The 25,318-nt window shown below is 42.4% G+C and overlaps 1 protein-coding gene across 4 annotated transcripts in view; it reads right to left on the bottom strand.

The window, feature by feature from the left end:
• The window catches only part of PALD1 (phosphatase domain containing, paladin 1), a 201,704-nt gene that overhangs the window by 80,177 nt on the left and 96,209 nt on the right, over positions 1–25,318 (bottom strand). For all 4 annotated transcript variants that reach the window (XM_006027893.3, XM_006027891.3, XM_006027892.3 and 1 more), the window contains 8 exons: positions 21,470–21,565; positions 20,796–20,930; positions 20,203–20,319; positions 19,891–20,070; positions 17,739–17,936; positions 13,642–13,782; positions 12,245–12,316; positions 9,243–9,383 (listed from right to left, as the gene is read on the bottom strand). In XM_006027893.3, the coding sequence (XP_006027955.1) occupies positions 9,243–9,383; positions 12,245–12,316; positions 13,642–13,782; positions 17,739–17,936; positions 19,891–20,070; positions 20,203–20,319; positions 20,796–20,930; positions 21,470–21,565 (1,080 nt within the window). The remainder of the gene's footprint in view (positions 1–9,242; positions 9,384–12,244; positions 12,317–13,641; positions 13,783–17,738; positions 17,937–19,890; positions 20,071–20,202; positions 20,320–20,795; positions 20,931–21,469; positions 21,566–25,318) is intronic.

Genomic DNA, 25,318 nt, shown 5'->3' with positions numbered 1-25,318 from the left:
GGACACTGCCATACCTGTTAGAGAAACAGCTTAAAGTCTTCCCATAGAGCAACAACCAGTATATCCATGGCTGTAGAACAGAAGAAAGTTGTCTTATTGCTGAAAGGACTGATGCCACATGGCACTTTCTGCCTGCACAGTAGGAGGGGACTATGTGCTCTTGGTGGGAAGGAGGAACAAAGGAATAGAGCAACATCACAATCCTGATTAGTAACCACAAAATTTGGATACTGCACTGGGCGAAACTCCAGGTCTCTCTAATGAAAGCAGCTGTACAAACCTTGCTGCAGTCATATAGGCAGATTTAATTATTGGTGTTGCTGTTTCTTATCACGTTCTGAAACTGGCATTTAGAAGCCACGTGAGAACATTCAAATAATTTCTTCATAGACTAGAAGCTTTCCCATCCTAAACACTGCCTGAACAAGCTGCCTCTCTTCCTGCTGGGAGGATTTGGTAGGCTGGGTATAGTCCATGAGCACCTTTAATAGATTTTGCCCTGTCCTATGACAGAATGATAGGAAATCAAGAAAGCAACTGGTTGAACAGTTGAACATCAGGGTTGAATTGTATCACACTAAGGCCTTCTGCACAATAGGAGATTTTTTAAATTTAAAAATCTGGAATGTTTTTCTAGTGGTGATATACCATGGGGAAGCATCAGGGTAAGCAGGTAGTAGGAGTTGTATCATGTTGTCTAATCCCATACAGCAATTTGCCAAGTCTAGATAAGGCCCATTTTCCTGCCAAACCTAAGGTTCAGATCCTAAGCTGCAGTCAAGGAGCACATACAACACAATGCACAAAAAAGGAAAGTATGCTTTATGCCACCTTCAGAGCATCTCAGTATTGGGGCCACCAGGGGATAGGGCAGTCACCATTGTGAATCTGAGCATTCTTCTGCTTTAAAACAAGAAGGAAGGTGGAAGGAAATTAATCTCTGCTTTTAAGTAAAAAACTGGGTATTCATATAATAAACACATTAAAAGCATTTTCAAGCTACATCATTTTCCTTTTAAATACAGAAAATTCCCAATCCATGTTTAGAAAAACAAGAAATTAAAAGAGGTTCTGAATGAGACTTGTTCCTTTCATAAATACAGTCCCATTCCACACCATTAAACAGGGTGTATGTTGTCTTTGCACAGTACCATCACTTAAACAGACTCTACTAATAATGATTAATACTAGATGTAAAGGAGTGAGGGAAGAGATTTAGTTAAATCCCAGGCCTGGAGCTTCATGGCCCGCAACTTTGAAAAATCATGCAGTCCTACACTTCTGAGTAGGCCCTCAACAGAACAAACTGTTCTAATCTGGGCCAGCTTGCCTGGGAAATATCTTCCTGGCCTGTGAGGACTTAAAAACAAAGCAAAATAAAAATAAAAATAAAAATAAAACACCACAAACAACACATAGCCAGTGGTTTTAAACACACACTGCTATAAGCAAAGATATCCCCCAATGGATTCCAGAAAGGGACTAACACTCAAAGTTGTGGGTATATTTTAAATAAACTTTCTATTTAAGGGCAGCTTTAATTAAAATGCAGCAGGTATTCCACACTCTTCATTTTAAGGCCTGTTTAAAAACAGAGTGAAGCTTCTATGCAAAGTAACATGGTAATTCCACCCTTGCAATAGTAAAAATAGGGTAAAGTAAAGTAAGCTCTCTCACATTCACATGCCATCTGGGAATTGCATTCACCTGCTGAGAGCCCTACTCAATAGCAGGTAGTATCCCAGCCAAATAAATTCTTGATCTGTCTCTGTACTAGTTCAGAGTTAAAAATATTGATCTTGGCAAAAGTTCATGCACCGGAAGGAATTGAAAAAGTAAAAACAAAATGGAAGAATGAAAAGCATACCTTTTGCCATTAATATTTTACTAAAGATCCTACAGGAGTCTTGTGCTACAAAGGTGTTCCATCAATGGACTGAGTAACTAGAAGCATGCACACACAACAACGAAGTACCATGGGCCAAATTCAAATTCCATTCTTCCTGGCCCTTCTGTTTTTAAGGAAGAAGTCCTGATACCCTTGGTAAACAAAGGCCATTGTTAGAGGGCAAATGCTGTGCAATGTGTCACCTGGATCCAAGACGGAGTAAGCAATCTTTTCACACCTTGTTTATGAAAAATCTGAATAAAAGAAAGGGAAAAGTAGTCTTCTGTTCAGAGTGCAAAGAAGAAGTAAAACTAAACCCTTTCGTTCTTCCAGTAGCTTGTTTCAACTAAGTGACTCAGTTCAGCTCTTTGAGCTTCTTACTGCTCAGACACATTTAACTTCCAGCACCACATCAGCTCATGCCAGAGTTGGCATACAGAGCAGAGGGCAACTAGGGATTTTGTGCACACCAATCATGATGAGGTCATGGTGGTGGACAGCACAACCCAGAGTCAGATATTGAACTGTGTTTTGTTTCTCACTTCAAGGAGCCCAGAGACTTTTCTGTATCAAGGACACCTTTACAACTGGACACATGACTTGGGGATCTAGAATGAAATCAGATGGGCAGGCCTCAAGCTGTCAGGAAAAATTCAGATCACATTGATGGGAAAGGAATTTTCCATAGATGTATATTCTAATAGTGCATTTGATCTCCAACTTCAACATCTCTGCTACTTGTTCATTCTTACTTCTATCTAGTCATCAAACAGATACTTCAATTATTGTGAATGCATATAGCATATCTTGAGAACCAAATACAGGGGCATAACCCTTGATGAATGAATGCATGTATACAAGCACAAAAATAGATAAATATGCAGATACAGCATGTGGGGAATTTTTGTTTTAGGTGGGGAATTTGTTTGGTTTGGATTTTTAGGTTGAGCTACTTACTTTTGCTAGCATTCTTTTAAGTAATCAAGAAAACAAGTTTTCAAGTTTAACAACATTATACTTAAAAAAGAAAATGGCATCATGTCTAATGTGTTTCTATATCAGGGTGCAAAACTCTACAACATTTCCAAATCTGCCATACACAAAGTTGTTTGTAGGCTTGCAACTGCTTGTCTTTTGCTATATACAGACATTTGGCTCATTATTGCAGGCTGTCTCCTAACTGCTAAGTTACTGGTGTTGATTTTATTAAGAGCATATACATGTGTTCTCAAAAAAGATTGGCCCTTTGAAATAAGAGTTGAAGCAGTATTAAAATCAGCTTCTCAAATTCTCATAGCTAGATATGGCTATCGTGGTTGGGTGGGTAGATGTTCCTGATATGCCCTCCCTTCTTCCTGAACATATAGATAATATATAAGAAAGAATAAGTAAACAGTCTACTCTATAATGCCAAAACTACCTGTACATTTCATAGGTGTCTTAGGGAGAAATAGCATATAATGCTTCAAACCAAACAGACTTGAATAATGAGCATGTGCATAATTTCTGCTTGGTAGGTTGCAGATAGATGGGTAGTTTATTACTCCAGCTACTACTACTACTACTGTCATGTTTTCTGCTGTAAACCTTGGAATCTGAATTATTGTGAACATGTTCAGAGCTCCAGAAAGGCCCTTTTATTTGTTTTAAACAATATAGGACCTACAGCTTAACAATATCCTTTTAATTGACTTATTCCTTGTATCACAAATTTCCTTTCCCACATTCACATCACCCTGAACAAATTCTTATTACAGTCTAGCATTTCCATCGCTCCTTGTCAGCCCCTTTTCCCTGCCAAAGATATAAGGCTGACTTTGGTTGAAGAGAAGCAGCATGTGGGGAAGGAGGCTCCACAGCTGCAAGAACACAGGCCCCAGTTAAATAAACCTATCAGTCTGGCAGCCACAGAAAGAGTGAGTGTGTGCACGAGACCAAGAGAAAGAAGAGGGATAAAGCCCCATTGTTTTGTATCCAGAGTCTGTGGCAGGCACTTTAGCAGGGTTGAAGGGGCCACATCTGGCTATGATCAGGTCACTGATACCAGTTTAAAAGGATGCAAGGGAAAGGGGGAGGAAAGGGACCTGACATCCCTGTGATTGAGGGTTTGGGTAAGGGCAGATTTAGCAAAAGAAGGATGGAGGTAACAATAGCGCCAACCTGCCCCTTTGGGAATATTTTTTAAGCAAATAAAGGTTGAAGCATGGACTTGTATTTCCCCTTAGCCTCTCCCTGACCTGCAGAGCTGAAAAGGGGAGCTTTGTGCCAATATTGTGGGAAGGCTCAGAGACTGTAGCTTGGTTTTGGTAGGCAATTTAAAGGGCACCTGGGCTCACGTAAAAGACAAACCAAAACATCTACAACATTTTTATATTAGGCAAGGGCAGGGCTTTTCCTCCACAGCCTGGAACCCATTTACTTCAGTGAATAAAACATACTGCTCTGCTGAAAACTGCCTTCCAGCCTCAGCCCAAATCTCCCTGGTCCTTGTGTGAGACAACTGCAGTTCAAAAGTCCATATACATCATTATGCAACACACTTCAGTGCCTGATACAGGAGCCTAGGCAGTAATAGAACTGGGCAAAAAGAGAAGGAGTTGGAAGAACAGAGTTGCCAAAACAAGACTTTGTTTTGTTTTGTTTTTACTGACAATCCAAAAAGCTTTTGACTGATGGCCAAAGTTTTTTTTACTGATATATGTTTTACATAATGAAAATGTAATCCTTCTGCCAGACCCTGAACAAGGGCCATGTTCAAATTTAGGGGTTAACACCAACCATAGTAAAAAGAGTTTGGCTGTCAGTAAAAAGTTTACAGGTTACTGGGGGGGGACGGGAAGAAGAATTTCTGGGTTGGCAGCCCTGCTTAACTACAGCAATGGTTTTACACCAGGGTGGGCAATTATTTGGGCCTGAGAACCACAGAGGCTGTTTTGGCAAACTGACACAGGTCAGGTCAGTACTTTCCTCTCCACCCACACACACAATCACCAAAACTCCCATGAAGACCAGCCCTCAGCCCCAAATGCAGCTCGCTGTCCAGCTGTGCACAGTCTCTATGGAGGCCCACCCCTGGTCCTGCCCCCAGTCCCAGATGCAGCACCCTCACTGAGGCTCCTGCTGCTGGCCCCACACTGATCTGCCTCCTGCTGAGCCAGCAAGGCTGGGGGCTGCTGCCACCATGCAGGCATCCCAGAACAAGCTGCAGACTGGCATGGAACAAGGGTGCTCTGCCCAGGGGGACTAAGGAACCTACTGCAGGTCATATTTTGCCCATCCCTGTTTCACACTGTCCTGCCTTGCCCTGCCCTGTGTCCCCTACTTATCCCCACAGCTGGATGCTCCTCCAGCCTTACCTCTGCCAGCCCTGTCCCCACCCCTGTTCTGGCATGGACCCCCTAAAGAAGGATCGCCTGCCTACCTGCAACCCAACATTGTTACAGGCAAATGACAGGACCCAGCAGCAGGAGCAGCAGCACATAGACTAGGCCAGGAGGCTCTGTAAACTCTCATGAGCTACAAGGCCTTGAAAGAGCTTACTGCAGGGTGCTGTGTTCCTACTCAGATACCAAGTGGCACTCCTCTGTTCTCTTTATCTTTCAACACTTAGCTCCAGCTTCATTTCTGACAGGGAACTTTAATCAGCTCCCATTGTTTAGTGTCTTTACAGATGGCTCCTTTTTTTTTTAAACAGACTTTATGGACAAGCATGTTTAGCCTCGTTATTTACAGACTGTCCATACATTTATGGACAGCTGGTAAGTCTGTGGAAGAGAAACTAGCTGGCTAATTTATTAAATGTCTTTATTTGCATTTCTAAGAGTATTTTTGATAAATTAAAAAGAAAAGGGGGGAGAATAATTTGTATAAATTTACTTCTGCCACTTGGCTGTTTCTTTGCTTTTTAGTATTTCAATCATCTAGATAAAGGAACATAAATGAGCAAATTCATTTTTGTTTCCACGGATTTTCAGTTTCCAATTTTCATGCAGAAAAGCTCTGCAGCAGTGTGTGAACAGCAGATGCTGCAGGGGACCACTGACATCCCAAACTCACTTTTCAAAGCCTCTCTTTAATTTTCATTTTTCATTGAATCATGAGACTATTTCTAAATCAATATTAAATTGTAACTCAAAGAGTATGTAATACTCTGAACCTACTCAGAGCCTAACCTACCTGGCTGTTTTCCTTTAATGCCTGGAGGCACACTTGTTATTTGGGAAGGTTTCTGCTTTCCCTTTTCAAAAATACCACATGGAACAGGGTTAATTTGAGGTCACTGGAAAGGACTCTTTCACTAGGCTGGGGACAAAACTACCTGCAAGAACACAGAGCTTATGTCCCCTTTCCTGTATTTACATTTCATGTTAATATGAAAAAGCTGCAAGACTCAAAAGCCAAAGCCCTGAGCACCCAAACTGCAGTGAGGGAAGGAACTTATCTAGCTGGCACAAGTCTGAAAAGCAGAGCTACTAGTAAACATTAAAAAAAAAACGTTTTCAGCTTGATTTGTAAAACCTGCTCATATGCGTGCACTGTCAGCTTTGTGTCTCCATGGCTAAATACAAACAGTCAAAAAGCCTGAGACTGAATCAGTTCAATCTTCACAGGTTAGTCTAAACTGCATAGATTGAACCAACAAGTAAGTGAACAGACAGTCACTTTTGATTCCAGAAATGCATCCACATGCCTGCGGTGTCCCAGGCCAGAAGCCAGGGAGCACTAGAGCATGCCTCCCTGCTCTGCTAGAACAGACAGCTTGAATCTGGATGGGATCTGGGACAGAAGTTCAATAAACCTATTTAATCGAAGTCAGAGAAGTGATACTGCATCCATCCAGGTTTATCTTAAACCAGTTTCAGTCATTTTGAAAGCAGTTCATGTGCACTGAACTTCTGTTGTGTCACAGATTTGAACTGGTTTCCAATCGCTTATACCAGCTTGTGTGTAATTTCTGTCCCTACCCCATAGGGCAAGAATTGGCCCTCCTGTTTTGGACCTGCTCCTCCCCACCAACATGTTCCTTAGTGGGCTTAGATCTCCTGTGCTTTTCATGTCTACTTTCTTGCTTGTGTGCTCACCTCATGGATTACATCAGCACACTTCTGAGAACATAGTTAATTGCTACTGTAGTATCAAATTCAGGAGGAGTAAAACACATGGCTTTTGCCTTGTTATGCACAGACAGCATATTAAAAATAGCTTCAAAATAAGTAATTCATTTTTTAAATTATATTTAGAAGTTCATATTTTAACATAAGTCCAATTTGGGGCATAGCCAGCTTGGCAAAAGCCCTGTCAAATTTTGGCTTATATTTTCCAGCGCAAAAAAATACCCCCAGAGCTTGTAATAATATCTAATGAAAAAGTTATTTTATTACAGTTCTACTATCCATCATTATTCCATCACAAAACCTTCCATTAACCTGGAACCAGGGATATGGCAGCAACTAGCATCCCCTCCCCTCCAAATGCACCTGACCAGCTGGATAACAGCAACACCCAGCTGGCAGAAAAGGTTCTGTTCTACTGACTAAAAAAAGAGCACAAGTTCGGTGGCACTAAAGTTCTGTTGGAGAAGTTATTTTCTAAGATGCACTGGAATTCACCCATCTCATTCGTGCGCAGGAGGGTAGAACATGGGTGGAGACGCTGATGTAATAGTCAAACAAGCCAGGAAGTAGGAAGAAGACTCAGGGGCTTTTGTAACTCAGTTACCTGGTAATGAAGTAATTTGAATTTTCATCATGAAAGAGTTTTGGTAGGTGGTGGGAGAAAGAGTTCATTTTTCCTTAGACAGGGTTATAAAGGAAAAATGCAAAGTTTTTATCAATTGGCTAAATTTGGGCCCATCTGTCCAGACAACATTTCTTAAAGATTGACAAAAGCTTCCCCATCTGTGCACAAGAAACTTCTATTTGCTGCACTTGTTTCTAAACTTGTCCACAAATTTATGACTCCATTGTTATGCTTTTTCCAGAGATTGCACAAGTAATACTCCATATGCAGTGTACTATGACTAGGTTCCTTAAGCAGCCTTCAGCTCCTTACATCAACAATCCCATGTGCATACACACATCTACAGCTGGTGGCAAGGAATAAGCAAGGTTAGCATTCAGTGCTATTCATGCAAACACACTGGCAGAAATAGGACAACTACAGAACACTGAATAGGCTCCAATGGGAGTCTGGAGAAGCTCTCCAGATACTATTGCTGCATAAGAGTAAGGGAGATATAAAAGCAGAGAAAGATGATCCAGGGTCTCCAAAAGGGACTGTTGGGCTCCAGGGTGCCTTCCCACAAACACATGCCCTCTTCTTTTCCACATCCCCAAACCCTCAATTAACAGAAAAAGCTGTACAAATACAAGAAAATGGGTAAGTAACCATAACCATGTGGATGAAGCACAGGCCAAACAGAGCACCCTTGCCCCCTGCTGGCTGAAAGTAGCAAATGGAATATTTTGTGTCTTAAAAGCAAGGAATACCCAGTTAAAACAGATGTAAAGCCCCTCCCCTCCCCCCATCCAAAAAATAAGCCAGTTGTCCCATTATGCATTGAGCTACTTGCACATTAGTCAGTTCATCTCATTTGACAACTACCTCCGAAAGTCATCCACTTGCTTTTTTTTTTTTTAGGGTTTTAGTTCAAACTTCTTTCACTCACAACCTCCCCTCCATGACCAAATACCTGCCAATCATCCACATTGTGCAAGATGAGCTATAACAAAAGTTATCAGCCTCAGGGCATATGACTTAAGCATGTAATAGAAATGTCATACCTAGCATGAGCTTATGGCATTATACTTCTGGAAGTGACTGAAGTGAATAATAAACTAGCTAAAGAATAAGGGCCAAACCATCTTCCTGAACACTGAGCCTTGAAAAATGATGCTAGATCTAGGTTTTGGCCTCAAATGACAGCATCATCTTAGCCTGTTTGGAGACTCGCAGCCACAGCAAAAATGAAAATGATAAAAACACTGTGACCCACTCTGGTGTCTGCTATGACCCATCAGATAACCAACAGTTGGAATGCTCATGTGCTATTGCTGGAGGAGACAGGAAGAAGATTTTGCTGCAAGAAATTACAGAACAGCAAGAGAAGCAACACAAGCAAAAGAAACAGAGCTTTAGAGTACAAAGGAACCATGCCTTCATGTATGTTCCTATAGCACCAGCACAGTAGTACTCAACTGCTGCTGATGGCTTCAGGGTTCTATCAAAACATGAATATCTAACAAGTCAAACAAGAAAGACATCCAGGTCATTAAAGAGTTGGCATGGTTTATTTCTGGGAGAGTCAGGAACACAGAAAGTTAATCTGGGAAAAGCAGTCACTAGCCACACTCACCTGCCTGTATGTGCACACGATGATTTCTCTCAGGTGATAATGCATAGGTGTCATGGTCTCACTCACAGTATCCAGTGCCATATCTACCTCCTTCTTTATTCTGTGACCCTCTGGCAAAAGCTGGACCACCTTCATCACTACCTGGGGGACAGAAGCAGCAAGGCACTTTATTCCAAAAATCTACATATTTTGAAAAGCCCTCTGAAGAAGAAATTAGTTCAGATTTAACCCTTGTTCCCATCTGTATACTTAAATCCATGAACTGTCTTCTGTTGTATATTGGTACCATTAGCTCTGTGAGCAGGTGTCTTTTTGTCCTGTGTTTGCTCAAACCTCAGTAAAAGTGAGGTCTTTATCTATGGCAAAGGCCCCTGGGCACAACAGTAATACAAAAGGACAGTCACCATACGCAAAGACCATAAAGTCAGATCATCTACAGTCAGCCTCCTCTGCAGGCAGCAGAAAAGGGTTGCTTACTGGTCAGCTGGCAATAGCTTTGGGGTGGCAGGAGATGACAGGAAATAAGATGACTACTGGATGTGAAGCAGTGGACTAAACATAGACAATGGTTTTGTGATTCATTATAATCTAGCTGGTGCCTCTTCTAACTTCTCAGTATACCACAGGTATTTTTTTCCATTCTGGTCTTGTTCTTTTACATAATTAGGTTATCTATTTGATTAAACTTTTTTTTGCTTTGAAGCTACTTCTGACAGTTTTCTCTTCTACTCCTAATTTACTGTGCCTTAAGTGCCTGCTTTTTTACATATGGAGTTAACACACACCATTGTTTTAAGTGCACTTGCTTCCTCCTCAGACCTTGAAAAGAGCACTTTATGCCTGAAGACTCGTTTAGCATCCTTCCTAAATACATTGCTGGTCCAAGAAAAGATATCACTATTTAAAACAAAAAACTTACTTCTCACTTATTTCCTGGACCATCTCAGCTACAACAAAATCCCAGCCATGCTATATTCTAAAATACTTATTCTTAAGAGAAAGATTCCTGAAGAATATTTTACCTCATTCTACTAAAGACAATGCCCAGAAAAAATGGAGGACACTCACCCCACACAAGCCACTGCTGAAATGAGTGGAAATGCAAGTGCTCAATACCTCTGACCCACAGTGTCTCTAATCCTGAGACGCCTAAGAGCACTGAGACTTTCTGTGGCAGAGTAGGGACTAGAACCCATGTATTTTAGACTCAGATGATTAAACTAGCCACCAAACCATCCTGCTGCTTTAATCCATTTGGTTACCTCAGGCTTCTTGGCTCAATCAGGCAGTTAAAGACAAACTGCTTGAGTTTCTTTTTTAGTTAAAAATCTCAAATGTCTGTTATCCAATTGCATCTCAAAACCAGCTATCTTAATATGTTGGTAAGACAGGAGGAGCAGCTCACCAGTCTTAACAGAAATGCAGTATTACTTTGAAGTCTTTTTAGCCCAGGATGCAGAATGACAGTGGAGCTCTCTTACTATACACAGTAGATTACAAGAAATAGCTTCCCTTAGGAAGATGTCATGATAGTCAGGATTGTTAATCACTCTCAAACCCTCAGAGATTTCTGTTTTACTTCACTATCAAGAGAGCTTCGTTTTACCAGAACTTGCTGTGTTCATAGTACTTAAGGGCATGTCTGCATGTCTGTATCCAACACTAAGAAGCACCACCATGAAGCACACACCTTGCATACTCACCACTACAGTATATGCCCCCACTGCCAAAAATGAAGCAAATGACTTTAGAGCAGGGGTGGGCAAAATGTGGCCCACAGGCCACAAGCAGCTCGCCAGGCTATTCTATCCGTCCTACAGGGCCCCTAAAAAATTTAGAAAATTAATATTTATTTGCCCCTGGCTGCCTGTCATATGGTCCTCGATGGCTTGCCAAAACTCAGTAGGCGGCCCTCCACCTGAAATAATTGCCCGCCCCTGCCTTAGAGTATCTCTGAGCATGTGTCCAGGGCTGCTTTCAAGCTCTCTGTCCCATGTATGTTCACTGACATGTGCTCATGGAAGCTCAAATGCAACTTCATTGTCTCATTTCTGGATCTGGCACAAGCAGAATGGGAATAAGTGGGTGAAGCATTCATGGTAGGATTCCCAGGCATGTCACAGAGGCAGTATAGACTAGCCCTTAGGCATACCAGACTCCTGCAGGTCTCCAGGTAGGACGTGGACCTGCCAGCATTATGCACGAATACAACCACCACAACACTGTGTTGTTCAGTGTTCAGAAACCTCCTTCGGAAATAAAAATGGCACAGGTATTTTAAGTGAATAATACTTGTGACTTTCATAAAACAAAACTGGTCAAAACAGTCCAATGCTGAATAGTGACAAAGTGGAGGCAGGGGTTAATAAAACAGGGCATAATCAGATACTGTCACTGGCGGATGGAGGAAAGTCTAGAAAGCTTGAATGCACAGCCAGTTAATTCCTGCACGTTGTTGGGATGTGGGCTGTGGGGTGTGTGTGTAAGCTTGCTGCCATCTTTGATGCCCGCATGCTGTCTGCAGTTCTTGGACAGGGGAGTGTTCTTATGACTGGTCTCCTCCAGGCTGCACATCTGAGAGCTAATTCTTGGTCTTCAAATGAAGCAAACATTTGCCACCTCCACAGATCACCTTAACAGCAAGTGCTAAGACTAACAGGTTATTTCTTTCTATCCTGGTTCTCCTTGGGCATTTTATGCTACTTTAAAAATCATGCTAATTTCCAAACACAAAATGTATCAAATCTTAATGTCCGAGTCCTAAATAGCCAGATCCCAGAATCCACACTTTAACATGGTCATTACTAGCTATAAAGGTCTCAGGATGCTGGTTTCTGATGGCCTTAAACACAGATCCTGTCACTTACTGGCAGATTCAGTCCCTGAACAAACCAGCTGAAAAAATGAGGCTGTGCCTAAGGAATGGGATGCAAATAGCCCTTGGAGATTTGAGCAAAGCACCTCAAAATAATGGCAGTAATAATAACAGCAGAAGGACTCACCTCAAATTCCCCTTTGGTATACTTTGCATCAGGCACACTAACAATTTCGTCCTCGCTCACCTCAGGAATACCCTACAGCAAAAAGAAGCCAAACGAGATTGGGGCTGTTAAAACACTAAACCAGAACCTCTTCTCACCTACAATGTAACAGTTAATAATGCTGAGACAGAGGTCTAAGCTCTGAACTGTGTCAGAAGAAATGGCTTTTCAAATAATAGTTTATACTATATACCTTCACGCCCTCCCCCCCGCGTTCCCCCACAATCAATAGCTCCCAAAGCACTTACATTGATGTTCCCCCTCCACCCCCTCCTCCACCAACAACCAGCAAAGCATGGTACTGTACTTAAATGACTTGCCCAAGCAGTCAGTGGGGAAAAACAGGAATAGGCAACAAGCTGTCCAGACTTCCAAACCTGGTCTGTCCCAGGTTTGGCTTGGATTTGGTGAGCCATGTCAAACAAGTTACTGGGCTTTTGCGTCTTAGTTTTCTGTTCTGTTAAAAGAGACTCCTTCACCAGTGTACAAGAATTGCAATTCCTTGCATAGAAGGTGGTAAGAAACTGAAAAAAAGTAATCTTGTCACACTAACTCATGTTCTTCAGCTAATTTACTGGCTAACCCTACTAAAGGGTTAAGGACAAGGAGGTCCCTTTGTCTCCAGCATCCAAAGCCATTCCCTAAAGTCTGAAAGCATCAATCCACACAGCTCATTGAAAAATCCCTCTTGCCACTGTGAGCTTTGTGATGCTTTTCAACAATGCTACTCAGCAGTCTCATCATCTTTGTGACTAGACAATGCTCCACACCTGGCTTTGTACAGCAGAGCTCAGAGAAACAGACTGGATCGATCAGTTCAGTTGCCCTGAAATGCCCTGAGTGCATTTCAGGGCAACTGCCCCGGGCCCTGCACTTTGGGAGGCACCACAGGCTGAGCCGAGCGGCCGCGGTCTTTCTTGCAGGGCCCGCCTAATGCCGGTGACTCCACACTGCCGCCAGAGGCTTCACATCGAGCCACTCACCACCACCCCACCGCTGCTGCCGCCAGCTTCTTCGCATTTGGGCCCCACACAGGCTGATTTGCCCTGTACCCCGCACCCTGCTAGGGTCATATCTGGTTGTAATGAGGTAGGAAACGCTCGATCACTGCTTTCTTCTTCTGCATGGTCCTGCTCAGAGAAGCAGACACACCTCTGGCCAGCTCAGAAGCAGTGTAATAGAGCCTTATTAAGACACCTCGCTCTACTCCAACGTTGCTGTGAATGCTCCAGCACAGCCCACTTCCACTGCTCAGAGTAAGGGCTTGGCTCTGGTATTTAGAGTTAAAAATTAAAGAATCACTCCTCTGTTTCCAGCCTTCCATCCACTGAAAGGCCCATCCCTGAGCAAGTACCTACATTGAAGTGCCAAAGTGTGAGGACAGCAATAACCATGGCTGTGGTGGTTCTCCCTCTGCCACTGTGGCAGTTGAACACAAAGGCCGTGTGGGAATCTTCAGCCAATGCACTCTTCATTGCATCCAGCAGCTGATCAAAATCCTGCAGAAGGAAAACATAAAAGGTTAAATATGAACTTTTCCCACCGGATATAACCACAGATTCTGTTGTAATTAAGAGCAGTTTCTGCACAAAGTATAATATAAAACAAGAAAATACATCTACAACACCCTCTGAGGCACTCAACAGTAGTTCATAATCTGCTTTAGGTACTGGGGAGAGAATGTGACTAGTGCAACATGTCAATGCCTATTCCTTACAGAAAATGCCAAAAAATCTCTAACTTCTATCAGAGCGGCAGCATATACGCCCAGACTGCATTACAGGGTCAGCTGTGAGGTAAGACCCTAGCCAGCCATGTAGAATATGAACCCTTTAGGCCAGCAAGAATGCCACTGTGTTACTACCAAGTGTATGATGACCTATTCTTCCTGAGACTTACAGGAAAAAAACTTACATGACAATTATGCCCTTTAACATTCAATTCATATATACAAACTCCCTGAACTGGGAAGACTCAACATTTCTCCCTACAAGATCGGCCATTTAATCTAATATTGTGATATATTGTAAACCATCTGCATTAACTTGTACAACTGTGATCATTTTAATCTGGCTGGCTAACTTTCCCCCCACCATATGTGTTGAAAACAGCTGTCCTTCCTTTCCTAAATATATTTAAAATGGGATTAACAACATAGCATGTAGATTATGTTACACTGTTACTGCATGGATCTCAGAGCCTTGCTCCTTCAGACAGAATTCTGGGTGCCACTATACCAAGCCCAGACCAAGTGGTTTCTGCAACTCTGAAAAAAGTTAATACATAACTATAACTACAGCAGCATTAACATTTTCACTTTAATGGAAATGCTAAAGAATTATCCTAGAAAAGTTTCTTAATTACTGTTCTCTTAATTTCTTTTGCATCAATATAAGGTTTCTAATAGAAGTCACAGAACTTTAAAGAAGCCTGACTGAGAGTGCAAGAACAAATCATCCCAATGCACAGGAAGATTAGCAAGTACAGTAGAAGACCAGCTTGGCTTAGCAGAGAACTCTTCAGTAAACTAAGTCACAAAAAGGAAGCTTATAAGAAGTGGAAACTTGGGTAAATAACTAGGGAAGAATATAAGAGCATTGCTCAGGCATGCAAGGATGAAGCCAGGAAGGCCAAAGCGCAATTGTAGTTTCAGCTAAGCAAGGGATTCAAAGGGTAACAACAAGGGTTTCTACAAGTATGTCAGTAGCAAGAGGAGGATCAGGGAAAGTGTGGGTCCCTTACTGAACGGGGGAGGCAGCCTAGTGACAGAGGATGACGAAAAGACTGAAGTGCTCAATGCCTTTTTTGCCTCAGTCTTCACAGGCAAAGTCAGCTCCCAGACTACTGCACCGGGCAGCACAGTTTGGGGAGGAGGTGAGCAGGCAACAGTGGCAAAAGAATAGGTTAGGGACTATTTAGAAAAGCTGGACATGTACAAGTCCATGAGGGTGCTGAAGGAGTTGGCTAATGTAATTGCAGAACCTGGCCATCATCTTTGAAAGCTCATGGTGATCAGGAGAGGTCCCAGACAATTGGAAAAGGGCACACAGTGCCCACATTTAAGAAAAGGAAAAAGAAGGATCCAAAGAACTACGGACTAGTCAGCCTCACCTCAGTCCCTGGAAAAATCAAGCAGCAGATCCTCAAGGAATCCATTTTTAACCACTTGGAGCAGAAAAAAGTAATTAGGAATAGTCAGCATGGATTCACCAGGGGCAAGTCATGCCTGACCAACCTAATTGCCTTCTATGATGAGGTGACTGGCTCTGCGGATGCTGGGAGACCGGTGAATGTGGTGTACCTTGATTTTAGCATGGTTTTTGATATGGTCACCCACAACATTCTCACAGGCAAGCTAAGAAAGTATGAACTGGATGAATGGACTGTAAGGTGGAACTGGCTGGAGTATCAGGCTCAGAGAGCAATGGCTCAATGTCTAGTTGGCAGTCAGTATCAAGTGGAGTGCCCCAGAGGTTGATCCTGGGGCCAATTTTGTTCAGTGTCTTCATCAACGACCTGGAAAATGGCATAGAGTGCATCCTCAGCAAGTTTGCAGATGACACTAAACTGCAGGAGGATATGCTGGAGGGTAAGATTCAGAGTGACCTAGAGAAATCGGAGGATTCGGCCAAAAGGAATCTCATGAGGTTCTTAAGGAGAACTGCAAAGTGCACTTAGAATGGAACAATCCCGTGACCCAGTACAGACTGGGGGCTGACAAGCTGGGCAGCAGCTCTGCAGAAAAGGACCTGGGGATTACAGCAGACAATTAGCTGAATATGAGTCAGCGGTGTGCCCTTGTTGCCAAGAAGGCTAACAGTATACTGGGCTGCACTGTTATATGTGTTGCCAGTAGGTCAAGGGAAGTGATTCTTTCCCTTTATTCTGCACTGGTGAGGCCACATCTGGAGTACTGTGTTCAGTTTTGGGGACCCACTACAGAAAGGATGTGAACAAATTGGAGAGAGACCAGTGGAGGGCAACGAAAATGGTGAGGGGACTGGGGGACATGACTTAGGAGAACACACTGAGGGAACTGGGTTTAGTTAGTCTAGATAAGAGAAGACTGAGAAGAGATTTGATAGCAGCTTTTAATTACCTGAAGGGGATTCAAAAAGAGGATGGAGCTATACTGTTCTCAGTGGTGGCAGATGACAGAACAAGGAGCAATGGTCTCAAGTTGCAGCATGGGAAGTTTAGGTTAGATATTAGGAAGAATTTTCTCACTGGAAGGGTAGTAAAATACTGGAACAGGTTACCTAGAAAGGTGGTAAAATCTCCACCCTTGGAGGTTTTCAAGCCCTGGCTAGACAAAGCTTTGGCTGGGATGATCTAGTTGGGGATGGTCCTGCTTTGAGCAGGGGATTGGACTAGATGACCTCTTGAGGTCCCTTCCAACCCTCATTTTCAATGATTCTATGAACTCAAGAAGAAATGCTCAGAGACTCACACTACATGTACCAATCTATCATTGCAGAGTGGAGCCAGCAGATGGCAATAACGCATTTCAAATCAGCATGACTGAAAAGCAGCCCTGATCCCACCACTGTTCATAGTGACAAACCCAGAACTGAAAGCTACAGCAGTCAAGTTACACAGATAAGTGTCACTGATCACTGCCTGGGCCAAAGATGGACAAGTAACTATCAATCTATGGGTTAACTCTCTCATTTTCCCTTTTCTCCAGGGACTCAGTGTACATAAATCCTGGGAAAGAACACAAACCAAGCTTCCTCTTCATAAACCTGTGCAGAAACAGGAGTACAGGACACAATCCAGACCTGCAGTCTCTCTCACTCTGGCCAGAATCTTCCCAGGTTTACCAGTCCCCTACACAGTCTAGAAACCAAAACTGCAGCTGCCCTTTCCCTCTTCTGAGGACTAAAGACCACCACTGTGACAAGCCAGTAGAAGGACATCTGGCGACTTGCTTCATCACCTCCTCCATGTTCTTACTCCTGATGTCTGGATAGAAAAGAGAAGAAGGAGCAAATGCAGCAGCCACCTCCAAGCCAATGTAATAGCAGCTTCCTGCTCCACTATACAGAAGCTACTGTGCCTTCACGTGAAGGAAAGATTGGAGGAGTGCCATCCCTTCCAAAAAGCAGAGGAACTAAAAGACAGCAGTGCAACTGAGGAGGGAATGAAAGAGGGAGTTGGGATAAATTTGAGGAAAATGGAAGACAGAGTAAGAGAGGGAATCAATTGAAGGGAAGAGCTAGAAAAGAAAATCAAACTGGAAGAGGAGGTAAGCATCAGTAGGGGGACAAGGAATAAGAGGCAGAATACAAGGGGCTGTAGGGAGCAAGTGGTTGACCTGTCCCATCCCCTACTCTTTAGAGAAAAACAGGAAGATGCTCCACGAAGTTCCCATCCTAGAGAGTTTTTCACCATGCCCTTCTTCAAAGAGTTTTGAAATTCTGGTAATGGCTGTAGTTTCCTGTTCTTCCGTTACCTGCTCCTTGGGAGCACAGAAGTCTGGGATTGGGATCCGTTTGTACATCAGTCCCTGGCATGTGCTTTTGTGTTGATTAAATATCTCCTGTATGGTCAGGCAAGTCTTAAATGTCTTCATCTGTTTTTCCTGCTCCAGATACACCTCCAGCCACTTCTGGGACTTCAGCATGTCATTCTTCAGGGTGCACTCTAGTTTCTGTAGGAGAGAATGAGAGAGAGAGAGAAATGGACACTAAATCAGAACTTACTCATTACCTGAGCACTGCACATGTTTTATAAGTTTTTTTTTCCCTTCTCGTTCTAAGGACATCTTACACTCCATAAATGTGTAGGTGAATGTAATGCTCATAGAAAGATGTGATAATGTCTGGCACAGTGCAAGACCTCAGTTCAGAAGCTTTCCATACATAGTTTACCCAAATCCCCATTCACCTGATCTGTAACAATCGCTGATATTTCACATCCAGACTTCCCTTCAACAGAGCCTACCAGTGACATTTTGTGATGCGTGAAACTAACTTCCGTGTTTCTCTCACCCACTTTGACTTTGATCTCCCATTTGCCTCCACTGCCCAAAGTCTTAGGGCCAGTGCTTTTCCTCCTGCATTTCCATTGGCTGTACATGACAATATCTTGGCTTAGCCTGTGCCGAAATCCTGACCCACATCTGCATCAGAGCCCAAAACAACTCTCTTCTATAGCCAGCCAAAATCCCAACTCTTCAGAGTCCAGCATGTCTGAAATACTACTGCCACCTTCTCTTATACACAAATAAACACAGCTAGTTTTGCACCATACTCAAGATGCCTCTGTTGGCTCCCCATTCATTTCAAGATCCCATTAAAAACTAACCACAATGGACCTGGCCTGCTTCTTGCCACGCATCTGACATGATCTACTCTCTTTGCACTTTCTTCACTCAAGCTTGCCACTGTTGGTAACAAGCCTTCTCTCCTCAGTCTTCCTGACTACATGCTTTCAAAAGAACATATGTTCTCCCTCACCTAATGAGACCTTGTCCAGTCTTTTCAAGCCACATTCTTCTTCCTGGAACTGTTTTGCTCTACATTTTGCAGAACATTACACATTTTAGAGTGCTGTATAAATGCATAATAATAATGGGGGGTGGGTTGTTTTTTGTTTGTTTGGGGGTGTTGTTTTTTTTTTTTTTTGGGGGTTTTTTGTGTGGGGGGGGGGGGGGGGAGTTGATGTTGGTTCCATCCACATCAACACTTCAGTCCAAGGTTTCAGCTGTCATGAACCAGGGTGCCAAACAAAACTGTTCCCATTGCAAGATCATGTTCTTTCCTTGCTCTTGTTTGCCAAAATGAAAGAAGCTATAAAACTGTGAGAAGTAAAATAATCACTGGACAGCACCCAGTCTCTTCCTACCAAGCATGCACCATTCTGTGCTGGGTGGTATCAAACAGCCAGGCAGGTGGCCAGCTGGTTAGGTTAATGTGCTGAGGGACATCTGAATAGGACATTTTTTAAGTGGGTGCATAAACTAAAATTAATTGACTCTCCAAGAGCATAGATTTTCATTGTCTGCTTTTTATATGTTAAGGCAAGTATTTGGTGTTGATGTTTCTTCTCTCTTTTATTAGCAACGAAAAAGTTGGTCCCCCACACAAAGGTACAGAGATTCTTTGAAAAGGAAAAATAACCATACCATCTAACATTATCATTTTAATGCACTGAACAGTAACAGGATTAAGGAGCTATAGGCATGTATACATATGCTCCAGACTGGAGGGGGGATGCTTTAATTAGAGCAGCTCTGAGACATTTCAAGGAGTGGAGGGAGTGTCTCATGATGGAGGCAGTTTTACCAACATGTGCTGCCTATTTTGAAGGAGTGACCACTTGGGAGAGCACCCCCACCACTATTTTGAAGCACGGGTATCCTGAATAGATGTAACACGGAAGCTTCTGGAATGCATTAATTAGCACACTCCAGCAGACTCAATTAATCAAGTCTGCTCTGATACATACTAATTAGCACGCACTGGAGCAGACATTTGTTTGCTTATTTGTCCCGTCTTCTACATTTGAATAATACCAATACATTTGAAAAACACCAAGATGTATCCCACACTTCAACCACCAGCCAAAAAAAAGGAGAGGATAAGAAGGTGCTATGGTCTCACCTCTAGTTGTTCAGGCATTCTTACAGGGACTGTAATCTGTTGTTCAAGATTCCCAGGTTCCCTGAGGGTATAGGTTTGTTCATTCCCTTCCAACACTACTTCTTCACGGAGGTTTATCCACAAGATGTGGGAGTACTTCCTCTTTGCATCAGTTAAGTAGCTCAGGACTTTCCCAATGGCCTAGGGGAAATGGGAACTAAATGAAATGCAAGGCACATTCATGATTCAAACAGCACTACAAAGAGTATAAAAACTAGAAGGTTTTAGTCCTGTTCCCTGGTCACCTTCCCATTTGCCAAGAGCTCTACTTACCTTGGAGTTGGGCTGTGCTGTCCCATACACAGGCATTTTAGGAACCCTCCGGAAGTTGGCTACGTTCATCTCCTTCACTGTACTGAGCACATCTGGGGAAAAGCGTTCATCTACCACCTGCAGCAGAACAAACCACCGTAAACTGGAGGCAATCAGTGACATCCCTGCCTGCCCATTTCTGCTGGCACCTTTGCCATTGCAGGGCTTCCCAGAGAATCTCTCCCAGCTGGTCACTCCCTCAAAGCAGGGAGCACACACTGGTAAAACTGCCTCCATCATAAGACACTCCCTCCACTCCTTGAAATGTCGCCCCTGGCACTGCAGCATACAGAAGTCTGAGAAAGAGAGGGATGAGACTGAAGCCACAGAACTGGACTCTTTCAAACACTCCAAAACTGAGGGCTGTTGGGCTGACAGCTTTCAGGAGGCCCTACCCAAGGGGATTTTTAGCATACGAGACAGTGTACACATTTGTTTCTGAGCAGCATTTGGCTGAGGTGGCCCTGGCACATGACAGGCAGACCTCATGTCTAATATGCTGCCTCTAACCTGCCAAGGTGGGATGTGGAAGAAGATTTAAAGCAGTCACTCACCAGTACTCGCATCCCCTTTGTTATCAGCTCCCCTGTCACAGTGAGCTCTGACAGGTTCATGTTCACCTGCAGCCTATACAATTCTGGGTGTCTACACATCCATCTGCTGAAGTCAAGGGCGAAAGCCATGGGGTACTGCCATTCACAGAGAAAGAGACATGCTGGATTCAGGAACAGGTGAGCATTATCCTGTATGGCATGTATATTTTACACAGAAAGCAACCTCAAAGAGCAGTTCTTACAAGCAGTTCATAAAAGGGCTGAAAGCTCCCTGCCAAAAACTTATCAGTATTTAGAGCTCCCATTACAGAGCTACACACAGCTTGACCTGATACACTAGTTCCTATTTCATCCAAGACTTCAGACTAAGCACTGCTAAACTGAAGGATGTTTTTGTAATTTGAACAAACAGAATACATTTTTTAAATGAAAGAATTTTGAAGCAATTACATAAAACAATTAACCAATGTTTGAGTTTAGACTTCATAGGGGAAAGGTTAATACAGTAATCCATTGAGTCACCTGCACTATATATACAGCACGTGGCTGTAATGAAAGGGCCTCCACTACTACTTTACTTTGATTTTACTCTATTTCACTAGACCTGTAACTCCAACCATAAAGGGAGGAGGAGTAAGACACAGGCTTCGGAGAGGGATGGGGAGGATTTTCACCTGCTCATGAAGGTAGTAGTTGAAGGCAATCAAGTAGAAATAGCGTTCAAGACTCTGCAAAGTCCTTTGAAGAAAATATTCTTTGGTGCTATTCCCCTAAAATAAAAAAAAGAACAGGTGACACTTGTGACATGACTAGCCCATCCAGTAAGAACCATGCATTTAAACAAGACTTATTAATATACAGCAAAGTTTAAGGCCAATGCAGATTTCAAGTATAAAAAAAAAAGTGTCCCTCTACAACCTATTTGTCATCCAGGTAGGATAAGAAGATCATTTTTCTTTCCATTAATACCCACAGATTACCTGGATGCTACAAGTATTTAAACCCTAATTGATTAGACTGAAAATCCAGTTTCAGGATGTTATGGAAAATGTTCTAACTTGTAACTGTTTATTTCTAAGACACTTCCCTGTAATGCCGGGGGAGGAAAGGAGTATTTGGCAAGGATCACTTGGAAACCTCTGACATTATGTAATTGACTCATGAATATTTACTTGTTACCTGCAAGACAAATCCGGCTCTCTATCATTTATCAAGAGACTAAGAAACATGCTTACTCTGGAAACTCAAAACAAAGTCTGTAATTGTGGAAATATTCCAGGTTTCTACTGATGTTAATATCACCATCAGGGGTTGGGGTGGGGAGGAAGGTTCCAGGCATTTTGTTTTATTTTTCCCAGTTTTCTTTATCTTTATTTGTACCTCTGACAAATCCCTAACATGCCCTAAAAAGAGGCTTTAAAAAAAAAAAAGTCAGGCTTAATACCCACCTCTGTTCTAAGATGACTTAATTTAAAGAGACTGAAACTGGATTTTTTATAATATTGGTTAGAAAGCAGAGAGAGTCCTTCTCCCCATGTCAATGAAAGTTTAAACCAGAGAAGGCTCATGAAGACAAAGCAGTGACCATTTTATGGCTTTTTAGTTCATTCTTTTTGTAACAGGTGTCCAGAATACAAGAGCCACCTCTTCATTTAACACTAGCTGACACCTATGCTAACAGCCTGTGAAGAAGTGCAGAGTGAACAAACAGAGACAAACAGCTACCTTCCCTCAGCCCAAAGGGCGATTGCTCTAGGACAGGTGTGGAAACATCTTGGCAGGGTCAGGTATGAAACCTTGATCTGCTGCTGCTTCTGCTGCATTTATTTTCCACACGTAGATGATTTCAGGCTCTGCTCTACTGCCTCAGTTTTGTGAAGGAACACATACTTCAGCGAGCAGAGAATTCCCTGATACCTCAAAAAGGCAACAGCAGAATGACTGTCTAGGAATATTCACTCTGCGAGATCCCAATCCAGTAAAGCCTTTAAGAACATAGCAAAAGCCTCCTGACTTCAATGCAGCTACATTGTTTTTCACTAGCTAAAAATCTGGCCCTAAATCTACCAAACATATTCCATCCTTGCTTTCTCATTTTTTTTTGGTTTCCCCTTCTCGCCATATGCAGTTCATGTCCAATAAGCAAATTTTCCTGGAAACTTTCCATTGTTTAAAACTGCTATAGCTTTACTTGAACTTCAAATAAACACTTCTCTTGTTTAATTTACAGCAATCCCCAAAAGTTTATTTTCCAGTGCCAGTAATGATATACACCAGCCATCTCCCATCACAGCAAATCTCTGCAATACAGAATCAGCATAAGTCTTGAGTAAAATACAAACTGCACCCCTTCACGGGGGGGGGGACGGACAACACACCCCATCCTCTTGCTCAAATAAAAAAAAAAAAAAAAAAATGATGAAGAGGACCCTTTCAGCTAACACCAGCCACAGAAATAGGGAGTGGCGCCACATCAGATTCCAGGGTTCAGTTTTCCAGTTTTATATCTGTTAGCAGGACACACTTTCTCTTTAAAAAGAGGAGAAAAAAGAAAGCACCTGATAGATTCACATAATGACATCTCAGCTATGCTTTTATGCATACATTCATGTTCCTGTAACTGTGATTTATATACATTAAATATATCCATTCCCACAGCGACAAGCTTTGCGGAGCCCATGCACTACATTTCACAAAAACAGCTTACATGCCAATTTCTGAATACTTCACCCTAATTGGAGGCCCTGTCTAGTATACAAAGAATGCAGGGTAGCTTTGTACCTTACAGACTAACCAAAATAGAGGTATATCAATATCTACATACATCTCTACTTTGGTTGGTCTATGAGGTACAAATCTAACCTACCTTCTACTTGTCTTCAGAATAAGATGGCTAACTACATCTCTCTAGTATAAAAAGTTACTTGGGGAGTGCCATGGGTGAGCAAATCAATCTTCAGCAGAGGCATTAACTCCAATTGCCCATGTTTTGGTCCCCAGCCAATATGAGTGGAGAGTAATGTTACAGGGATACACTCTCACAGGACATTGACTCCACTAGGTCACAAAGAAGCAATACTGATAGGCTTCAAAGGAGCTCTCTGGTCAGCCCTAGTATAACTTCTACAAGGGTGAAGGCCTTCGTGTAAAAATGATATACAAAATTATATATAAAATGCATGAAAACGCAAGCAACCCTCAGAGAAAGAATCTGAGCCCTCTGCCTTTGAGTATAAACCTGAAAAGTTATTCTAGCTTCTCTTTCACTTACACTTTTGGTAACACACTACTCTTGCTGAGCCAAGAACATAAGATATGCATAGCCAGAACATGCCCACTAGTACAAGGTATTGCTCATGTGCTGCTCAACATAATTTAGGTATATGGAACACCTCAGTGTACAGAGGAATATTCCAAATGCCACCAAAAAAAAAAAAAGGTGTATGTGGGGGGAAAACATCTTGGATCTGCATGAATTCCTGAGAAGAATTAGACAAGTGCCATCTCACATTCTTTTCTGTTTAATCATTTTAATGGTGCTCTCCTCTTTGATAAATGGCAAATACATTTTCTTTGGCTGGATAGCGCACATTTTAAAACTGCCCATGGAGGAACTACACTGACATTTCCACTCCATTCTAACTGCACATTAATTACTTAAAATGGATAGAAAAAAAGGTTTGAAAAAAGCCATAATCAAAGTTAAAAAAGAGTCAAGTGAATCTAGGACGTGCAAATCCTCAGCCAGCAGAAGCAGGGTGGCTTGAAAGGTCAGTGAAAGAAGTTGGAAATCATGAGACAGATGTTTGTATGTTGTAAACCAACACAGCTCCCTTGATTTCAATGGATTGATATCCATTTACAACAGGTTAGGATCTAGAATGATCCTATATACATTAGACAGTTGCACTGTTTGGCCATACGTGACCTTTTCCAATACATGTTGCTTTAAGTGGACAATGCAAAGGAGCTAAATTGCCTTGTTTTGTCTCAATTAAATAGTGAGGCATCACAAAACAAAAATTAAAACACCCGATACACAGATCGCAGAAAATCAGCTCTCACCCAGGCATCACAATAATCCCAAGGACCACATCCCTGCTACACAGCACCAACTGTTTAGTTGGCCTTTCAATCAAGTGTAAAATGAGTGGAAGAGAGCAGGAGCAATTATAACACAAATACAACTGAATAAAATAGAATTCCATTTGAATGATCATTTGGTTTGGCGACTTAAGAAGTGGTCTTGTCCCATGGTCTTAGCACATGCTCCATCGTAGGGATGGTGAAAATGCACAGTCTATTATAGCAAAAGACCCCCTTCCCCAGAAGCTCATGCCATCCAGTTGCAGCATGTTCTTGCTTTATATTTGCTACCATAGAAAGTTAGGAATGGTTTATGCCTGATCTTGTAAAACATTTAAATCATCCAAAAATATTGTACAATAAATTAAGGAAGTACTATTATCATTTTGACATCACTCAAGAATCAGGGGGAAAGAAGAAAAAGGTAACTCTAATCT

This window comes from Alligator sinensis, unplaced genomic scaffold (genome assembly GCF_000455745.1).
Source record: "Alligator sinensis unplaced genomic scaffold, ASM45574v1 scaffold849_1, whole genome shotgun sequence".
NCBI lineage: Eukaryota > Metazoa > Chordata > Crocodylia > Alligatoridae > Alligator > Alligator sinensis.
Note: the sequence above shows the minus strand (reverse complement) of the source record. Positions and strands in the feature narration are given on the sequence as shown.